Source organism: Clupea harengus, chromosome 5 (assembly GCF_900700415.2).
Source record: "Clupea harengus chromosome 5, Ch_v2.0.2, whole genome shotgun sequence".
Taxonomy (NCBI): domain Eukaryota; kingdom Metazoa; phylum Chordata; class Actinopteri; order Clupeiformes; family Clupeidae; genus Clupea; species Clupea harengus.
This window is the reverse complement of record NC_045156.1, coordinates 22,572,050-22,594,464: the sequence shown is the minus strand read 5'-3', so window position 1 is coordinate 22,594,464 and position 22,415 is coordinate 22,572,050. Positions and strand designations below refer to the sequence as shown.

Genomic DNA, 22,415 nt, shown 5'->3' with positions numbered 1-22,415 from the left:
CAACAAACAGAACATTCCGAATATTCCTCCAGTGATAGATGATCTGATGATTGATTGGTTGATTTGCTTCATTTATTAAAAAACAACAATGGTTTCCCCTTCTTGGAATGTGTTTTGAGGTTGCAAAGTGAAACGGACAGAATAATACAGTTACTACAGTATACTCACACAATGACGTTTTGGTCTATATCGTATTACAAAAGCATTTTTTTCTCCATTTATCCACTGTGCTTTTGAAGGCGTCAGGGCTTGATAGGCTCGTCCAGACGCAGTGTATATGAGAAGATGAGTGGAGATAATGAAACACTAAGTTTTGAATGCAGCTATATTGATTTTTAAGTGAACACAGTTAGCGTCAAGCTAATGATTCTTTAAGCGTTACAGTATGTGCTTGACATTTTAATAAAAGTCGATAAGCCCATCAGGCCACCGAGAGCCATCCATGGATTACTAAGGATAGAACTGCACAAGGCAAATCTAGATATGATTGTGCCGAGGTAACGCCTGCATAGATTTCTGTAATGACTGAGTAATACAAATCTGATTTAAAAATGAAAACAATTGAGACGGATCAGTTAATAGAGTAATGGAACAGACACAAACAAAAGCCTTATTCATGCCCATAAATCAATGAGCCTTTAATCCAAGCTGAATTATTTTCATTAGCATCTCCATTTGTAATTAGGTAAACTGCCTTTGGGTAAGATTCCCACTCCCTTCCAGCAGCATCCTGATAGAACTCCTAAAATGTGTGGTAATCAGCGCTAACCATACCCAGTAGTCAGAGAGAGACGCCCGGGGTCAGTCCACAGCGCTCTGCTCTTTGTACATTGAGGGGCTGAAGGTGAAAGAAGGGCTTTGAAGTAGCCTGTAGCCAGTAGGTGAGACTGCAACAGAGCGCCGCCGCAAAATAATGAAAGTCTCCATGAAAAGGCCTTGGTGCTCCTGATTAAGTGGTTTTTTTTTTTGTGATTCTTTGGTGTCACTTGAATGCTCCAATATATGCCAGCCTTTTAGAAACTGTGATTTCTCTGCACACATAAAAGCCAGTGCAGATGGTGAGCAGCCACTCATTAGATTAGGTTATGGTAATGCTTTACATTAAAGTTCCCTTTATTAACATTAATTAAAAGCAGTACTTATCATAGATAAAACATTAACTACAGCAATCAATATAATGAAGGCTTTTGCAAATACTAAAGTTCATGGTTTGTTTATGTGAACACATACGTAAAAACGTTATTAAAAATGATTAATGTTAAGCCTTACGAACATTAAATCATAATTTTCCTTCATGACCTCAGTCATCATAAGGCTATGGCAGGGATTCTTTGTGCCTGTTGACGAGGCCATAGCGCCATGTTTTTCACCTTCCCTGCCAAAAGCTTTCTTTTTTTCTGTTCTTCACAATGGTTTGGGGAAAACACAGTGATGGTCATATTAATCTATATAAATGACTTGGGCCGGGAGGGGGGCTGTAATTGTCTTTATTCAGTGCAAATGACTTGAGAAATCACACGGAGGAAAATGGCGCAGCGGCGCCCAGAGAGCCGCGGTCTGAGGAATGAGGTCGGGGATGTTGATCATCTGCAGCTCCCGCACGGGAAACACAGAGCGATGATCTGCCTCACAAACCCCGCCATAGCTGCCGCCGCCGTCACCTCCGCCGCGGCGCCCCGCTCACTCGCACGGAGCCACAGGGAGACGTCAGCCCTCCTTCTTTTTTTGTCCATCTCATTTCGCCCTTTGTTTCATATTTGGCACTGTCTGACAAACTCATCACCAGGGGTTTTCAGCAGAACCTGCTTCAATTTCACAGCCCTGCTTCTTGATGGCGCCAAGCATTCCAAAGCAATTATGCAACAGATGAAAAAATCCACTAAGATTCCGCCGCCACAGCGATGCAGCCCACTGGCAGCGACACACATTCTTTTTTTCGTCTATTAAATATTCAAGACCAGCGGCCCCTCTAGCGGCAGATCCCCCCGGAACATCGTCACCCAAAGTGTCAAGGGGTTAACGTCGAACGAACATGATCGCTTGACCGAGGAAGCGACCGCGCGGAGCAACCTTTGCACTCCTGACACGTGTGCGAACTTGTCCCGGGCCAAGGTGTTGCCTCTGCGGCGTGTACCTGCGCGGCAAACATGTGGCGGCTCCTCCACCTACAGATGTTCCAATAAGCGGCCCTGACAAGACGGCTAATTTACCCTTGGGCTGGGCGCGCCGGGGACGGCATCACGGCAGATGGGCCGTAATTGGGACGGATGTGCACAGATGCCTCACCACGTCGGAATGGATTCATCACGTCACCCCTGGAACGAACTGATGGAGGGAGTGTTTGTTTTGCGGGTAATTAGGCAGAAATTTGTTTTCATTCTCCTCATCATGCCACTGCTGATCTCATAGGGGCGATGCAGCCTGTGGAGAGCCAAATACTCTCCCTCCACCCTGCCCCTCTAGCAGACACACACACACACACACACACACACACACACTACAACATCATATACACACACACACACTACAACATCATATACACACACACTTCTCAAGCCCCAAATCTCGTCTACTCCCACATTCGGAGTGAGAGACGTTTAACGGGGATGGTTAGGAACTCAACGGTGCCAGACAGAGCCTGTTAGCTCTTGCTGATTGTCTCCCCTCAGCACCCAGGCTCTCCACTCAGTGAATCCGGCACTGCCCTTTCTCATTCTTTTACGTCCTCTTCCTCTCCCAGATGCTTAAGACTCTTAGCTGCTTAGACCACAGGGCCCTTAGAGCTTCCGGCTGTGCACTACCATGCTAACTAATGACAGATGGTAAATGTGGAATAATTGTGTGTATTAAGTTTAACATTTAATTATTATGAAGAACAAAAGGTTCTGCAATAGTTTATAGTAAAGGCATGGAGCAATGAATGACCATGTGGTATCTATGAATAGAATTGTGAATGCACTTAATATTCTTAATATAATAATTCAATAATGACATCATGCAATCTTAATATATTTGGGCCTATATGGTGTAAGTGTAAGACACAAACTGCTTTAAATATTAACTGAAGACATAGAAACATACTTTTATAAGAAGTTAAATTATATTCTGGAGGGACTATGCCATTCCCTGTTCCCTTTGCTTTGCACCATGAAATAATTTAGCATAACGACTTGAACAGCTCTGTACACAAGCAAATAAAATATTAATTGTTCTTGCATACTTTCATAGTTGATATGATTGAGAAATGAAATAGTGCCATAACCATGAAAATGGCAGTAACGTAGAGCTCATTACGACAACCTCAACGACCTAGATGCTACTTGACTCATTTAAAACCATGACAAACATAAAACACCACTCCCAAAACAGTTAAGGACTGAAACAAACACAATATATTCTCTCCAAATTGCCATGGGGGGCATGTTTGGAGTGAGAGAGCGAGAGAGAGAGAGAGAGAGAGAGAGAGAGAGAGAGAGAAAGAGAAAGGGAAAGGGCATTCATGAAACTTTCAGAATTGACAACACAAGCCCTTTCTGTTTGGTTAGCCAGCTGAGAGAAATAAGAGTGCTGGTATCTGGGAATGTCTGGAAAGCCATGTCTATTTAAAGGCCCGGGTCTGCCGTGGGGACAGGAGTGCTGAGCCAGCTATTTCCTAACCATGGCGACATCGTTCAATATGTCCACAGCACTCGGGATGGCAAAGAGGGTTGATGTCATTCATAAAACCCTATATTGTATGTGCTCCTGTTTGAACAAAAGCCTCTTCTACCACATAAAATAGGGCATCATCTAAAATGCCTGACGAAAAAAAATGTCTCAGTGTTCTCGCTGTTGAAATGAGGAATTTTTAAAAGGGACACAATATATTTCAAGTCACAAGACATCACAAAACATAAGAGGAAAACCATGAGTAACCTTCCTAATAGATAGCACATCTATAAGAGATAGTACATCTATAAGTACAACCTACTATTTATTCAATAGTATGTTCTATATTACTCTCCTGTTACATCAAGCTTACTCTATTATAATAATAATTCTGGATTCATATAAAACATAACTTGTTTTGGTTTCAATACTAAGGTCCATTCCTTTCCATACATGGTATAGTGGGTAGTGGAGTCAAACCAAATCACCAAAAGAGAGCAGTGTAGTTTCATCAAGACATCTAATGAATGGAGGTGTAAAAAGTCATGACCTGATCAACCTTACACCAATCAACCAACAGTGGCCTGCTGTGGGGCCAACAGAAGAGTGCCGGCCATGCATGGCGTGCAACCCGCTGAGCTTCCACAGACAAACAAGCTGGTGTTCTCAGGCTCAGGCTCACAGATGGACAGCTACGACATCAGAGGTAGCAATGCCCACCTCCACAACAACCACTGACAGTACACTACCACAAATAACACTGAGAGTACACTTCCACAACAACCACAGTACACTACCACAAATAACACTGAGAGTACACTACCACAAATAACACTGAGAGTACACTTCCACAACAACCAGAGTACACTACCACAAATAACACTGAGAGTACACTTCCACAACAACCAGAGTACACTACCACAAATAACACTGAGAGTACACTACCACAAATAACACTGAGAGTAGGCTTACCTGCGTGTGTGTGTGTCCTGTGTCGCCTGCATATATGCACGTGTATGTTCCAGTGTGTCGTGTGTGCCATTAAAAACCTGACAAAGGTCTTAATTATTTTAAGTACTTTTCCTGAATAGATACACGTTACTCCTACGCAGAAGGTGTACACTGTACTCGGTGTGCTTGAACTATGAGTGTTTAAAGCATACAATGAGCAGCGATTCTGGGTAAGACGTGGCCAAACTTTTCCCGAACAGCTAGCTGGTGGGACAGTTTGTAATTCTATTTGTTTGTATGCCTATTAAATGATATATCAAATATAAACATTTAAAAAAAAATAACATTTCTGATGTTCGTATTTTTCAAATTTCTCGCAGGCACATAGTTTTCATTTAGCAGCTGATATGTCATGCTAAAACACCTCTTGTTTCGTTACTAATACATAATTAGGCGCACTTTACGAATCTCCTCCCATCTCTTTGCGACGAACACCCACTTTCCCACACCCACTTCCCAGCAGCGGTAATCTGCGCTTTTACTCAGGTGCGCCTCCTTTGGAAATACGATTTTATGTCTTTACCCGCTATTTTAGGCCTGAAATGGGCGCAATCCTGTTAGTAAATGAGGCCCTGAGAGTACACTACCACAAATGACACTGAGAGTACACTACCACAAATCACACTGAGAGTACACTACCACAAATCACACTGAGAGTACACTTTCACAAATCACACTGAGAGTACACTTCCACAACAACCAGAGTACACTACCACAAATCACACTGAGAGTACACTACCACAAATGACACTGAGAGTACACTACCACAAATAACACTGACAAGTGGTCAAGTCAGTAGGCAGCATTTTTTTACCCATGCTTTTTGCTTGTGACACAATTGTTTGTCACAGACACAAAAAAGACCACTTTTAAAGCAGTCGGTCAGTAGACCAGAGGCATACAATTAGACAAAAGGTAATGTGCTTTTTGTGCTATTTGTGCTTTCAGGTTATATAGTGGATAGGAAAGGAGTGGAGGAGGTCAAACACAGATGGCTTAGGACTAAGATCTGGTACCCCTTCTTCATTTCAGTTCCAGAGCATACAATGAATCATATCCTTGACGGATCCGTTTATAGGAGAAGCATATGGGCCGAAACATCCACCACTTGTGAAAGATATTGCAGAAATACACAAGTAAGCTTACAATTTTGATGTGCTCTTTTTCATTACACAAAAACCCTCTTTTGAACAGAAATCCATGGTTCTTATTGCCAGCGAAGTCTAGCACCTGACCTTCAGAGGCATACTGGTTCCGGATGACAAGCTATAGCCTAGCTTCCTGGTGACAACAGCACATAGAGTGGCCTTTTAGAAGGGAGACACAATAGGGCCTACATCGCACTGGTAAACAACCTGGAGTGCACACCAATACATGTCAAATATATGTTCGTTTCACAAAAACTAGATTGACAGACTAGATTTAATCGACTATGTTTTCTTCATCACACTATAGTGGGTATAGAGAAGGCAGTGGAAAAAACACAAATACCGAAATCTGAAAGAGAGACAGGTGTTGGCAGCAAGGATTTACGCAGAGAAGTGTAAGTCTGTAAACTATGCTGACATATTTAGTCCAGTAGCCAGTAGCTTATGAAGGCAATGTATTGTGTCATCTACTCTTTATTATTATTATTATTAATAATAATAATAATAATAACGGTAAAAATATAATGTTATTTTACCAATACAATTACAATGTTATTTCACTTTCCTCATGATAACAATGTCAAAAGTTCAAAAGAGCAAGTCACATTATTAGCGGTTTGTCAGCTTTTAGCATTGACACATGCGTTATTTTCATGTATGGTGAGAGCTGTGATGACAAAAATTACTCATCAGCCAAATAAGAAGGTAATCCAACAGGACAGCAATGCCAAAGGGGACTCACACTGACAAGTACCCAAGTGAGAGGGGCGATGACACACAGAAGAACGGCACACACTGAGTGCAACAAAGTGAACCTTCACTGGAAAGCACAGGTGTGCCTTTTCCTCAACCACAGACTTGTGTATCTTCATCAACACAATTGCTTAGTAGTGCAAAGACAGGCAGGGTCACCAAGTAAATTATCAAAACAACACACACCATACTCCAGGTTTCACTGGAAGGTTACAGCCAACCTGACATAACAGACAGTGGAAACAAAGAGGAAACCAAATTCAGAGATGAGCTTTAGCAACCAGTCCATGCTCCACTGTAACAACAGTGTTGGGTGAAGTCAAGCAGATGGAGTAACGATGAGGACAGCGCATTGATATACGTTGTACTGACATTAAGAGTTAGATCAAGGCTTAGGTATAGGGATACTTGAGCACAGAATGTCACTGTGTTTCACATAGTGAATTACACTGTAACTAATGTTGAACAGAACATTCAGTGTAATGAGGTAGTACATTGTGCATACTGGCACAGCCTGCCTTAAGCTGTACAGTCCCTGACTGGATACTGGACTGTACAACATCAGATGGGAGACAGGTGTGCTAACAAGGAAATTAAGCCAGGTCTGCTGTGAAGTTTCGTCACTAGCACAGGGCTTAAGGGAGTGAGGTTTACACTCTCCAGTCCTTTGCTCTCCATCATGCTTATCCCATAAAACCCTCAAAAAACTCCCAAACCAGCTTGTTGCCAAAGGAACCTGCATTCTGATGCAATGCTCTTGATTCTGCACGACAGCAAGCATGACAGGGAGCCATAGCAGCAAAGGAAAAAAAAAAAACATGGATGCTAGCTTTGCCACAAACATGTCTCAAAGGGCTAGGGTTTAGGCTGCTCATACAACTATCTCCTTGTTGCAGCAAAACAAAATAATGTTTTGTTGTGTACGGGTAGGTTACAAGTATGGATTTTTTTATTTTGAAATGTACTTTATCCGATTTATAGGATGAAGAGTTATCAAGTCAGCTAGCTAACTTACAAGATATGTCTCAGAACAGCGATGGGCTCATCATATCTGTGCATCTTATTTTCAAAATGACAATCCTCACAACTCTGATTGTTACATCTGCATGTCAGTGGAAGCCAAGACATCTGGATTTTCCATTAATCCATTTACCGGTAGTAGAGCCATTAGGCTAATCATAATGCACATCAAATTCACAGTTAATTTGATCTAATTTGATAAAACGAATACACCGTAAGACTTTCCTGCATTATTTTGAAGTTGAAAACAACATCGCTGAACTCTAACTGAACTCATGTTGCATGTTTGCATCAGCTACATGCAGCTGCATGACAAGGACAATCTTAGGGTCATTTGAATGCAGCATATCGCTTTAAGAGATCCCTTTTTTCTCATTTTCTATTTTTCATTTTTGTTTCCATCTACCATGGTTACTGAGGTCAGGGCCTCATGGCTCACCGATAAGGATGAGCATGCAGACCAGCAGGGCGATGAGGGCTCCGGGGCTGAGGGCTGCGGAGATGACGTAGGCTGTGGCATTGCAGGACTGGATGGCCCCATCTGGATCACAGCCGCACACATGGATGGTCACAGTGCCCGTGCTGCTCAAGGCTGGGGGTCCGCTGTCCACCACGAGGATGGGCAAAAGGTAAATGTTCTGCTCCTGCCTGTTGAAGCCAGACCGCTGGGTCCTAATGCCGGCAGTATTATCTGGAGATTACAAAGGACGTTGACAAGGCTTAGCGATATATCAACTCTAATGGAGCAGCGTATATGATGTTAATTGGTAAGATTAAATATGCTGTGAGTTCAAATCAAGAAAACGATATAGTCTGTAATGTTAACAGGCAATTGGGAGGCAAATTGTATTAGGCCTCAATGACAATTCCTTATTATTTTGTTATTATGTCTGAACAGTTGAATAACTGCGAGACAAATGGGGTTCTTGTTAAAGCAGACATTAAGGTAAGAGCCAGGAAACCAACAATTATACCATGTTTACAAAAAAAGGCATGAAATAAGAAGTTATGAGGAAACTAACTGGTTAAAAGGACACTGGTTAAAAGAAAACCCACAAATGTATAGTGCAATTTAAATGACAAACCAGAGTTTCTAAGAGAGAGTAAACATTCTAAGTTTAGCTTAAGATGAACTAAAACAATACTTAACATTACTTGATAGGTAATGGTTATACTTTCCACCTGACTTTTTGTTTTCTCCTCACAATACACAAGTTCATGATGAATAGAATTTGTAAGTCATGCCTTGTTCTCTGATCATGCATAACACTGACACTTCATAAAATATCTTGTTGCCTGTTTAATAATGTATAGTTCGAATTTCAGCACTCCCTGAAGCTTACCATTGTTACTTGACGCTCGTGCTCCTGAGCAGTAATTTAATTATATCCCACGAGAGCTGCTCCATCAGTGACAAACTATTGTTTGTCTGTACTTCTAACAATGACTGAAAAGTTTTGTGCCATAAAAAAAGCGTCATGTTTGTCCTCATGTGTCAAAGCTCAATAAGACAGAATGCAATGTGAAGCCGTGATGGTGAAAGGAGAAAGTGACAGATTGAATCTGACAGGCTGACAAATGTGTCCATGAAAACAGAAGTAGGGAGGACAAAAAAAGAGGTGGGATGATAAAAATGCCTCTGTGTATTTCTGTGTGTGTGTGGGTGTGTGTGTTGGGGCCTGGGGGTTGTGAAGGCTGTGGGAGGTTTGTGAGATGCTGTGCAAAGGCCTTGCACATATTTATGTTTTTGAAAAGTCTCCTTCACATATGACCCGTGTCATTCATGACATTGCTGATGTGTTTGCTGAAATGTCGTCCTGCTATGTAATTTCACGTCTAAATATAGCTTCTATTATTTGTGTGTGTGTGTGTGCAGTGTGTGTATGTGTGTGTGTGTGTGCAGTGTGTGTGTGTGTGTGTGTGTGTGTGTGTGTGTGTGTGTGCAGTGTGTGTGTGTCTGTGTGTGTGTGTGTGTGTGTGTGTGTGTGTGTGTGTGTGTGTGTGTGTGTGTGTGTGTGTGTGTGCAGTGTGTGTGTGTGTGTGTGTGTGTGTGTGTGTGTGTGTGTGTGTGTGTGTGTGTGTGTGTGTGCAGAGTGACTGAATGCTGGCTGATGAGGGGTCCATGAGCAGCTCTCTGCGGCCCTCACTGGGGCACGGGAGTGCCGACACAGCAGACCATGCGCTGACATTTCCCTGGCTCTCTCCCCTGACATTTTCATCGTGTCAGATCAATCTTGATTTACCCACACGTCACATCCAGTTATGTTCACGTCTCTAAAGAGCCGTTTGCTAACAAATAAATCCTGTTTGGGTTGATTGGACAGTGTTAGCAGAGCAACAATAACCACAAAAAAAAAAAAAAACACATACATGGAAAATACTATAGAGTCTATTGTATAAGTAGCATTCAGCTTGTTTCCAGTCAGTTTTGTCCAGGCAGTGTTTTAGCATTTGATGAAAATTGCAGCATTAACCTAAACTGCATTTTTTTCATTTCCCGATGACTCACTGATATGTTCCACCTTGAGGATATGCATCAAGCAAGCAGTGACTCATATGAGAACAATTACTGAAGCAACAAATGGGCGCCACATTTTTTTTAATAATTCAACGTGTAAAGAACTCTCATAAAAGATTCAAATGTTTGCCCTTTGATGTGTGCGATGAGGTGGTGTGCAAACCTTACCTTTGACATCCCAGAGGGTGAAATGGCGGTTGCTGGATGCCTCAGGTGCCAGGGTGAAGTAGAATCGATGGCCAGACTGGGGTTCATCTTTATCCACCACACTAATCGTGTGAATAAGCTACAGGAAGCAACAAAAGAAAAGAAGAGAAAGGGGAAGAAAAAGGGAGAACAGAATAAAAGGAACAATTAAGGAACACAGTCATTCTTGAAAACGGCAACATTCTCATAATGTGCTCATCTTGTCCTTCTATAACTGCCAGCGCTTAAGATCCCCCTCTTGCTCTGGCTGATGAATTTAAATTCTTGGCTATAAATCAGCGTGTCAGTCTCACACGTGGGAAACTAAGAGGGCGAGTGGGGCCCCGTTTTCACCAATGCTTCTGCTCCACGCCACGCTTATTAAATTAGCAGATCATGTAAAACAACAGATGGGTGTACTTAGAAAAAGGAGAAAAAGGGGACTTGGAGAGAGAAACCACTTCAGGCAATCATCTTCAAAAATCCAACTTTCGCTTATTGCTCTTTTCTCATTATATGCTTGTCAATAGGCTCACAGAGAATTTATTTCACTCGTCGGGGAGTCGGAGTAAAATCCAAATTGGAAAATTAGGCAGCCAAAGACATTTCCCCGTGCTCAACGTTTTTTCCCCTCATTTCCAGCTGGGCGGAGGAGTCAGAAGGACACACACACACACACACACACACACACACACACACACACACACACACACACACACACACACACACACACGCACACAGACGAGACACACGCATACACACTCATGCAAATACTTTTGTACCCACACAAAAGGGCAGGGGGGGGGGGGGTGGGGGGTGGAGGGAGGATAGAAAGAGAAAAAGCTGAAACGCATATGCATATGCACTCAGGTGCACTCTGGACTCACTCCAAAAAAGCCACCGAAAGGGTTATATATTCTCAGCCAGTGTTTGTGTTCAAAGGAGGCTTCATATAATAAACAACCGTAGTCCTCACAGTGGCACTTTTCACAATGATTAAAGCAAGCCATTTTCAGAGTGGCAAAGTATGGGTTTTAAGTCAGTATCCTTGAGGACGTGATTTCCCTGACTGGGCCTACTGAGATGCTTCTGTGGATAAGTCCCATGGGAATAAATCCAACAGTTACTTTAATATATTTTGTCTTCACTTTCTCCAACCTCAGCTTGTTTGTTTGAAAAGCAAAGGGCTCTCTATTTCTTTCACTCTCTCTTTCTCTCTCCATTTTTTCTTATTCTTTTTTAGTATTTTTTAAGGACCAGTTCAAACTGAACTGAACACAACATCTAATTAGAGCTACCATTGTTCTTTCACCCTGACATGGTGAAGTCATGGCAAAGCTTGGGTCTTATGGAGTAACTGTGGCTTTAGCCTGTTATGTTATTCTTTTTCAAGCAGTGAAACTATAAGTATTTGAAGGGGGTAGACCTTCAATAAGAGTGAATGTATTCCTTTTGGTCTGTATAGTGTGTGTGTGAGTGTATGTGTGTGCAGCGTCAAAATAACTCGATAACAATGTCCGACATTTAACCCCACCATCAGTTCTGGTGCTAAAGATCCGTCCTATCCATTCCATTATCCTTTATCAATTTTGGGAACATACAACGAGCCAGGCTTTACTAATGGAAATGGCATCTACACAGATTTTTTTATGTCAAGAAACGACATAAGGCATCCTATTGCCTTGGCTGTGCAAGTAGGTAATGTGTTCATTTTCACCATGTTTGATACAGAGAGTCATGAATGTTAATACACAGCAATTGCTTGTGTCTACAGATGGACTGCTGTCCTCAATTCATTGCTTTCTGCAAAGCAGTCTAAGCCAATTTAAAGATCAATTCTCAGGTGGCGGCCTGTCAGGAATAAATTGCATGGGGACCATGAACAAACTCTCACTGTTGTCTTTCCTGTACAACAGCAAATGTGTTTAAAAGTTCAACGCAAGATTCAGACATTTTTCCCCTCCATTTTTTGCATTTCATCTTCGCACAGAGCACAAACAAGCAGACAGGGGGCATACTGATGCCAGACACCTGCTGTGTGCATTCCCTATCTAGCCACCCGCATCAACACGTTCATTTAATCCAGCCGGTAAACAACGAGACGAGTACTCTTGGCAACAAAGTCGGCATTGTCTCCCCGTTGTGACGCTTTGAACCGACTATCTCCTGTTTGGTCTGCGAAAATAATGATGAAAAAAAAAAAAAAAAAAAAAAAACAATAGCAAAGCCCAGGAACAAAAACACAATATTTCATTATTTAAACAAATGAATGTTCATTGTTGGGGAGATAATAAAGAAGGAAAGCAGTGTCAAGGACAACAAATAGTGGTGATCTGAAATCTTCTGCATTGTCTGCAGTCCCTATGGCTTCCAGTGTGTGCAGAAGAGAGGGAGAGGGAGACAGAAAGAAAGAAAGAGAGAATGAGAGAAAGTGTGTGTGTGTGTGTGTGTGTGTGTGTGTGTGGGAGTTTATTGACTAGCAAATGCAACTCCCCCAAGCACAATCGCCTAATTAGATTTCTATCCAGTGGTCCCCTTCCTGACCTGTAAGCTTCAGTGACCCTGGAAAGCAGGAGAAGGAGACTATCCCATGTCCTGAAGGGCCAATCCAGACTAAAGGGCCTGATGCTGCGTCTATGTTCGCATTGGTGGGAGTAAACTAGAACAAGAAAGATTAATTCTGAGGAGAAAAAACAAGCTCTAGTTTTACTGCTTCAGTTTTACTGCTTCACCTCACTGAAGTGGAAACATGTTCAACTGTAAAACTACAGATCTGATAAGATGAAAAATAAGATGTGTATGATGACAAAAAGATATTCAAGGTTGAGGAGATATCTGTTTGTCTGTGTGTCTGTGTGTGTGTGTGTGTGTGTGTGTGTGTGTGTGTGTGTGTGTGTGTGTGTGTGTGTGTGTGTGTGTGTGAGCATGAGTGTGGGGGGAGGGGGTTGACAAATTCATCCCTAGTTTGAGAGATGAAAAGTAACAACTAAATATAGGAAAACACATACTTAAAGGCCCCAATCTTGAAATACAAGTTGCTTTTCCTTTGATATGTGTATGTGTGCGTGTGCCTTTGCGTGTCCGTGAGTGTGTGTGTGTGTGTGTGTGTGTGTGTGTGTGTGTGTGTGTGTGTGTGTGTGTGTGTGTGTGTGTGTGTGTGTGTGTGTGTGTGTGTGTGTGTGTGTCTGCATGCATATGCGTGTGCGTGTGTGTGTATCATGAGTGTAGAGTACATTTGCTAGTGCATTGTGGGGCTTTCGAGAGGCTCAACATTAGTCATCTGGCTTTGTCTGTCCCAGGGGAGGACTAAACCCTTGCGATCTGTCACAGGGACCCATGCAGGGCTGTTTGATATCTTGTGTCGAGTTGACAGGCCTCTCGTCCCCGGGCCATTCTTAGTATTTGCCTTTCCACCCAGCCTTTTCCTGCGCACATGGCACTATATGATATCTGTCCCTTTGTATTTAATCAGCCAAATATCCAAAATACCACAGGGATGTGGACAGGAGCCTTGCACAGTCAAAGTTGTTTCATCTGTCAATCAGACGAGGGCAGTCAAGGAGAATGGGGCTGGGATGGGGGCCGAGAAGGGGGAGAAACAGACAGACAGAGAGAGAGAGAGAGAAAGAAAGAGACTTGCTGGGTGAAAAGTGGTTTCGTGTCACAGCCCACCCGTAACTCAGTGACGTGCTTTTTGAATTGAGAAATCACACATGATAAAGGACACGGTGGCTCTTTTTTTTCCTCTTTATCTCACCAGCGGCCTTTGGCTGCTGATTGTGAAGAGGAGCCATACGGATCACTCAAGGGTGACTAATAACATCATTAATTCCTCCCCTCTCCCCAAAACCCCTTGATTGAAAGACACCCCCTGCTTGTGCGGAGCTTGGATGCCGATCATCATGAGATCACAAAAGGACAAGCCGTCAGTCTCTCCGTCTCTGCCTTCAACTGAAGGAATGGCACCGGAGCCAACGAACCCGAATGCAAAACATGGTTTGTTTGTTTTTTTTTGCCACGTTCGCAAGACAGTCACACCAGCGCGAAGAAGTGTGTCCCGGATCCAAAGCCGCTTATCCGGTGTCGCTTAAGTCCTTTATTTGTGTCTCCAGCCATTTTCCCCCCCAGATTTGTTCCTCCTTTAAACACAAACAAATACGCTGTGTTGTCATCCTTCAAATGGGATCAAACCCCATGCATTTATAGGCTTTAGCTAATCTGATTTCACTGTCCTGTCACCAGACCTGAGCTGTGAGGCAAAACACACTGAGAGGATGAGTGCTAACACGGAGCATCGAGTTGAATGTCTTAGAGCCTTCTAATTGGGCTCACTGTGGATATTGTTTTGTTGACGGTTTCTTAAATGACTCAACACGTCACTCATTAGAAATGCACGGCTATGCCTTATGAAGCTTCACAGACAAGCGCCATCACGAGACATGAAAATACGTCTCTACGGCAGATGAGGTGAATGTGTCATGGTCTGCACGCCATGCCAGACCAGAAAGCAAGGAAATCATCAAGAAGTTAACAAGCCAAATGAAACATGCCTATTGATCATTTTTGAAGTTGTTGGCCTTTAAAACATTTCAAAGATGGACTTTGTTGTAGGGAACTCTAAGTTCACTGACCCTACTTGTTCCATAAATCCAAAACACCTCCGCTTCCATCTTCCCTTTCATGTCGTTCAAGGCAGCATTCTTTTCAGAATAAACTTACAAACACACATAGTTTCCATAAAATACTCTTTTGGCTCTTGCTCTGCCAACAAATGAACCAAACAGGAGAAGGCCAGTATTCACAGCTTGTGCACCAGGTGTAGGAGAAAGTGAGGTAATTACATTTGTTTTCCCCTCACGAGTCTGTTTTCTACCCACGTTACCACATTGATTAATTATGTATCTGAGAATAGAAAAATGTATGTTCACTGCCCCCCCTCTCTTTACTCTCTACATCCTCTCCAGCTAATTTGCAGTACAAATAGTGGGGTTTAGGGACTGGCTGACTAACACCCCCACAATTCATGGGCCCAAGCCGCTGGTCATCATGAACCCATTATACATACCTTGTATAATAAGTGGAAGGCAAGGGAGAACAAAATACTGCCCTGCCTTAATGAAGGCTATGTATTAAATGAATCAGTATATAGCGTGATGTATTAATTTAACCTATCAGTATATAGCATGATGCCGTGCCCTTTAGGAAACAAAGGAGGGCCTCTTTTCATTCTTTCCTTTAAATACACTAATGGACAACAAGCTTTGAAGAGGAAAAAGGGAATGAAATCACTGACCTTGTGGATTCTCACTTCAAATCAATATCCAGTAAGCTTTACTGTAGCTTTTAGGGCTATCACAGTTTTGTGACAAATATGGGAAAATCTGCTAATATGCTCAATCTATTAGGTTCATGTACTATAGCACGTAAAAAAAGCAAATTGTTCAGCTTTCCTTGTTTTTTGTCAAGTTTTAACAATACCCATTAAATATCTATTAAAAAACCCATAAGGTGAACAAATGACAAAGCAATCAGTCCTTAGTTCACCTGTGTATTAATACATCAGTCCACATGTAGCGTGTTGTATTGGCATTAATGCAGGGCTATCCTGAGTTCTGATACCAAACAGTTTAGTATTTGATATAACAATATAAACATAAATCTCAATGTTGTACTATTTGCAAAAGTGTTTAAATCAATACTTTATATATTGAAACATTTAATAATGGCACTTTTAACCTCTATGAAAAAAAAATAAAATAAAAAATACCCCAATCAAGTTTGATGCAGGCCTGGTGTAGTGTGCGTTCACTCTACCAAGCTAAAGAATGGAAAGAGTGCACTCCGCTCACAGATTCCACGATTTGGCAGCGCAGCCAATTTCAAGATCACGGTGTTGGCGAACAAGCAAAGTCCAAGAACATCCCAGAAAAGCCAACTATCTCACTCACAGTCACTAGCACGCCCTAATCAAGATGGCAGGCTGGCAGAACATTGAAGAAATTGTTCCCAAACAGTCTGACCCTCAGATATATAACTTATGACGTTCATGGGTTATGCACTTACATTATTATATTTCTCAAAACTCAATAGAAATACATATTCTCATTTTTAAGTCATTGGTAAATACACGAGCGAATTGTTCCCTGTATTCTCATCGCTCTTCCCCTCACTCGATTTCATCTTCCCTTCCGGCTAACCACATAACCTTTATCTCCCTCCTGATTGGTCGGCTACATACAAATAATGTAAAACATATTTATATCAAGTATTTTTACAACATTGCCATCACTATACACTTAACACTTGACCACCAAACTATATTTCACACCTTGTAAATAATACAGTCCATGAACTTGACCATGAAACTACAGCCACAAAACATCCACTACATCTGCAAAATATGAACCAACTGTAAGATCACCACACTAAATGTTTTTAACCTTTTAATTCTATTTATACTATCTATGAATTTACTTTTCTATTTCTGAATGCATCAACTCAAATTATGACCGTATACCCCAAAGTGTTACGCACACACAATGATGCACGTGAAGAGTGCTTGAAAAATACTTGAAAAAAGAAAAATCGATGAGAGCTGTTTTCTTGCTTTTTGTCCAATACAAAGCAGACACGATTTTGTCGACTGACATGAAATGCCCTTGACCTTACCAACATAATTTCAGTGCCATTGCCCAAAAGTAGGTCAGAACACTGACAATATTTACTAGACAACCCCTACTGTTGCAGGGTACTGAGGGGTTAGAAAGTAGGTTTTCTTCCACCAACACTAAACCTTGGTCAGTAGAAAACTGGAAATCAAAAAAGAAATCCCATACATACTGCATGAAGTACAGAATGTTTTCTCATTTAACATGTCCACCACCAATGTTCCCTCAACACATTGTGGGCTCTTTGAAGGAAGTAGCCCCCAGGAGAATGGCTACAGGGGGGATTTCAGGGTGATGGCTGCCTGCAATGATGATTATGTGGACAGGGTTAACGTTGGGTCGCGTGTGGAGGGGCCGTGGCTGGACAGGAGGATCTGTCTGGGGAAGCCTTAGCCTCCCTGGTGTGCAAGCGCATTGGGCGGCGAGCCCTTAAATGTACTGGGACGAGGGAAAAGGCTTCAACCTCATTACAGTGGTTAGAGTAGGAGGCCTTGGCCTGATGTTATTATTATTATTATTATTATTTTAAAGCCCTGCACATCATACCTGGCTTCAACTGAGCTGGGAGCTGTTGATTGGAAATGGGAGAAAATGAAACAGAATAATCACTCAGTTCATATTTTCCTGTCCTCACAGCGGATTGAAATTCCGGTGTCATTCTTTAATCTGGGCTGAGATGTGGCAGACTCAGCTGGCCAACAGGAGCACACATTAACAAAATGAGATGTCTTTCAAAGGACAACACTTCCTCCTGGTGAGCATATTCTACTTCATAAAAAAGGGCAATAAGTGAGCGAGGGCTCATTTGCCCTGTGCATCCCACCTTATGTGCTAAGAACCACGAAGTCTGCCTTCTTGGCGCTGGTAAAAACCAACATTTGACAGTGCCGTTTCATGGATTAACGAGATTGACTATGTCACTTTAGAACAGCAGACATATTGCACACTTTCATGCTCATTCACTCGTTCATTACACAAAATGTCCCAGTACTCACACAGAATGCATTTATTTAAGGCCATACAACAAAGCGTTATCCAGTGCACCAAACCATGAATCCTATAGCAAAGCCTCCTACTGGAAAAAATGAGTTTATAAATTGCCTTTGGAACAAAATGTCAGACAGATCATTTTTCTCAATTGAAAAGGGTCCAAACTATGGGCCAAGGAAATAATGAAACAATTCTGACAAGAAGGGAAAGCAATTGGCTTTGTGCTAAAACTGACACAAACTGATTGTTCTGCATTGCTTTCAGACTGGGCTTTGAGCAGTAAAGGTTCTCAATTCCCACTTTACAGAATCAGTTTGTTGCACTGGGAAAGAAGAGAGAGTCTGACTTCTTGTGTAAAGAGGAACAAACTGCATAAAATCTGTTCTATCAAAGTATCCCCTGGATAGGCTGCAGATATCTTAGTGTGTAAACAAAATCTTGTGAAGACTTATAAATTATAAAACAGATTGTGTTTAACCCCAGATTATCAAGTACTATATTTTTCTCACACTGTGAAGTGCTGTTTAAAGTGTCACTATGAGTTGTGGTGAGAGAGATCAATCTGACTGTTACATACCTGGCCAGGTTTAGCATCTTCACAAATGGAGGCCTCGTAGGGGGTTGCCAGTTCAGGAGGGTTGTCGTTCACATCCAGGATTCGGATGCTCACGGCGGACTCGGATGCCTGAGCAGGGTTGCCTGTAGGGGACAGAGTAGGGCAGAGACTGTATCAGGGCTAGTAGCGTAGCTATGTCAGTTATCGGACAGTGTCAAACATCTGCCATTCTGTTAAACAATCAAAATGCTATGTTTAATAATGGATTAACAATCGATATTCTCAGTTTAATAATGGGTTAACATGACAACGCAAACGTTTGCCGATAACACGCACCGTCCGATAATTAACACCGTTACGATAAATGCCTAATCAAATATCTACACTACTGCCAGAGAGGCCTTTTGTCTGTCACATCAGGGAACGTCCAGACAAGATCTAACAAACTGCCGTAGACAACAAGATTAAAAGATTAATCTGGATTCACCAAACAATTCTTCTCAATACGTTGCGCAACATGAAATGAACACTATACACTCCTTCAAAAGCTTTCCTTCAGTTAAGCTGTTTGACTAACTTTGGAACTTGCATTCAAAAATAGGTCACTTCTGCAATATAAACAAGATTGGTCAATGGAGTTGCCAGCTAGGGTTTGTCTTACTTACACAGAGAGTTATTTCCCATAACCCCATATTCTCCAGAATCCATTCAGCAAGTCCATTCAACAAACCAGAAAATCCATTCAACAAGCTTATGCAAAGTCCAGGATTTTGTAATGAATATGACAAGTGCTGAATATTAGTTGGCCCCAAGACTGAAAAAAAACATACAATGCAGGACATGGTGGTTCATATAAAACCCCATTCATTAAGTCAGGAAAGGCAGCTTTAAAGAGAACCTGTCTTCTAATGTGGTTAAACAATAGATCAATGCAATGGATCAAGCAACAAAATCGCAACCAGAGCAGCTAGTGCTTTCTAATGGATGTCCCAGATGGCTATAAACATTACCTATTGACGCACATTAGTGTCAACAGGTAAGACAATCAGTGCCTAATAAAGGCAGCTTTTCATTTCATCAGTAATATCTGTTATAGACTGGGGAACTACATAATTTCAACCTGGAAAGTATCCTGACATGACTTTACATCTCAATCTGACATCCAAATGCAAAAGCAGCCTTTTATACAAGTCACACCAGCTGGATTAAGCCTTTACAATTGCTCCTCTATTCGTATGTCAGTTGCCATGAGGGGTTTATATATGTGTTATATAGCTGTATTAACAGAGCATTGAATTAATGTATTAGCTACCGATGTGTTAAGCTATGTCATGGTTCATATGCTATGTCAGCTATGTCATACGCTATGTCAGCTATGTCTATGTTCATCTCATGTCTCCTTGTAATGTAATGTCTACAGTATGTGTGACACTTAATGTGGTCCTTCTGTCATAAGGCCAACCTAACCATGTTATAACCGTGTCTTGTTACTGTTATTAGTGACAGCTCTCAAAATATTCAAGGCTTTGACAACAGATTAGAATGTGGCATAGGTTGCTATGGCATCTAATATTCTAATAGTTTTCATGGCAATTACCAATTAGGATAAAATGTATAACTAGAAAACTGATAACATGTCTGTATCTCCTATATGTACATGAGTTTGAAATGGCACTGGTACTGAATTAAATCTCTGAAATACATTTCCATAAATATCTCCAGTTTCATGAGGTGTGTTAGGAAATTCACATGACCACCAAAGACTGCTTAATAAATTAATTTATGCATCCCATTTTCAAATCAAGCTTCACTAGAAAATTATCTGCGCTTGCTAATGTTAATGATTTGAGTGCACCACTGGGATTAGCTTCATAATGTAAATATAAATTGAATCAAGCAATAACAGCTTGGCAATTTATTTGATCATGGTAATGCTGATTTTTTTTAAACAAAAAACAAAACAAAAAAAACACAGACTTGAAACGTATTCTTCCTGAAAAGTTCTTGGAGAGACATATCTGAATGGGAGAGTACTAATGCAATCTAAAAAGCACTCCAAATTAAGTCCACACAGACTAATTACAGGCCTCTACGGAGAGCCAACTTATCCTATTTCTGGATATTCAATTAAGTCAGATATGTTTTAATTGGCCTCAGACTACTCGTTTTGAAGCCCATGTTATGAAGTGTCTTAATATTTTCTATTTTTATTTGTAATGGAGATTCATTTTAAACCCATCATGATGAATAACAATGCCCATATGTACGTATGAGCCTGAATGCATGCATGAATTTTTGTTGTACATAAATGTTTGAGACAGTAGCACAGGTAGCGCGCACACTTTAATTCATTGAGTATTTCAGCTTGATACACAGTCAATTAACAAAATGGAGACTACAAATATGCAAGATATCTAATGTTGGAAATATTTTTAATTATAGCCTACAGTACATACCAATTAACTGCATTTACTGAGTGAATGAGCTGTTTTCTCATTGTATTCCCATTTAAGTAATACTTTGAATCTATTCTACTGTGAGTCCTTAAGCATTTTGGTTTCTCAATGCTTCTTACTGACTATCCTGTGAGTGGATCTGTGGAGAAGGGAAAAAACATCAGATGATGGGCAGCAAATCAATTTCTGTATGAAACAGCCGAGGGAAACGAAGCTGCCACGTCCCGGAGAAAGGCTGCAGGCTGCCACGTCCCGGGGTAAAAAAAAGTGAATTTGCTCCCAACTAAAGTTGATCTCGGGCTAAATCTATCTTTGATGTTACTGTCCCCGATATTAAGAAAAGGGATTTAACCAGATTACAGGTTGCGGAGCATCTGCCACGTGCTCACCAGATGTTGGAGGGCCACATATCTTCATGACATATTACAGCTGTGACAATGTATTTGATTTCATTTCTGGGAGCCGCCCTATCTGCTGCGCGAGCCAGAGGGACATGCCGATAAACTGATAAACAAGGGGAAGATGATGTGCAGGGTGCACGAGTGACAAGAAAACCAAATGTGCCAGCCAAACATTGTGCGGCTCTGAAGCCCCAGGGGGTTACATAATCACGTTTGCGTGGAACAGCAATGAAGTCTCCCAGTCAGATTCCCTGTGATTCACTTCATATCGTTATTCACACTGGAGTCACTGGCCCCTCCACACACACGCACACGCACACACACACACACACACACACACACACACACACACACAGATTTAAAAAGCCACAATCAATTTCAATTTTGCTTCCTGCTAATGACAAAGTGTTAAAACACCAACATAGTCAGTCATTAAACAATGGGCTTTGCCGTACACAAATCACAACTCAGGAGACACACAGACTTAATGCATGTTGGTGAGAGGTGTTTTGAGAAAAGTCAAGCTCAAAGCCAAGTCATAACAGCACACTGGCAAGAAAAAAAACGTCATAGTGCATACCGCATAACTGCATAATTACCTCGGCATTATATTATATTTATCAGGGGTGAGAGTCCCAAAGACTTCTTCATGCTACGTCATAAAGTTATACTTTAAGCTGTAACCTTAACATTTCGAAGGTGTTTCCCAGAATGTCCTTAGCCCTAAGGCAAGGCAAGGCAATTTGATGTGCTTTACATAAAAAAGCAAAGGAACAAAGAAAAACTAAGAAAAGATAAAAAATATGATTAAAAGAATGTAGAGAACATAACAAAGAAAGTACATAGAATAGAATAATTACAAGGAACATAAAATAGAATAAAAACATTATGGAATTCGCCCCCGCTGTGTGTTTATCTCTTTCAGAACACAAAATACAGAACCATAGAGCAATAGCCCAAATAGAATCAGCAATAGAGAAGAGCATGGAAAAATAACGAACATGGAAAAACTGAGTGAATAAATAAAGGACAAAGTCCATAAAATAGCTAAAGCATACCT

The 22,415-nt window shown here is 41.4% G+C and overlaps 1 protein-coding gene across 1 annotated transcript in view; it reads right to left on the bottom strand.

Moving 5' to 3' along the window:
* The window catches only part of LOC105895883 (cadherin-22), a 106,775-nt gene that overhangs the window by 1,863 nt on the left and 82,497 nt on the right, over positions 1–22,415 (bottom strand). The window contains exons 10-12 of the mRNA XM_012822573.3: positions 18,520–18,641; positions 10,267–10,384; positions 8,020–8,271 (exon numbers count right to left, since the gene is read on the bottom strand). Of these exons, the coding sequence (XP_012678027.1) occupies positions 8,020–8,271; positions 10,267–10,384; positions 18,520–18,641 (492 nt within the window). The remainder of the gene's footprint in view (positions 1–8,019; positions 8,272–10,266; positions 10,385–18,519; positions 18,642–22,415) is intronic.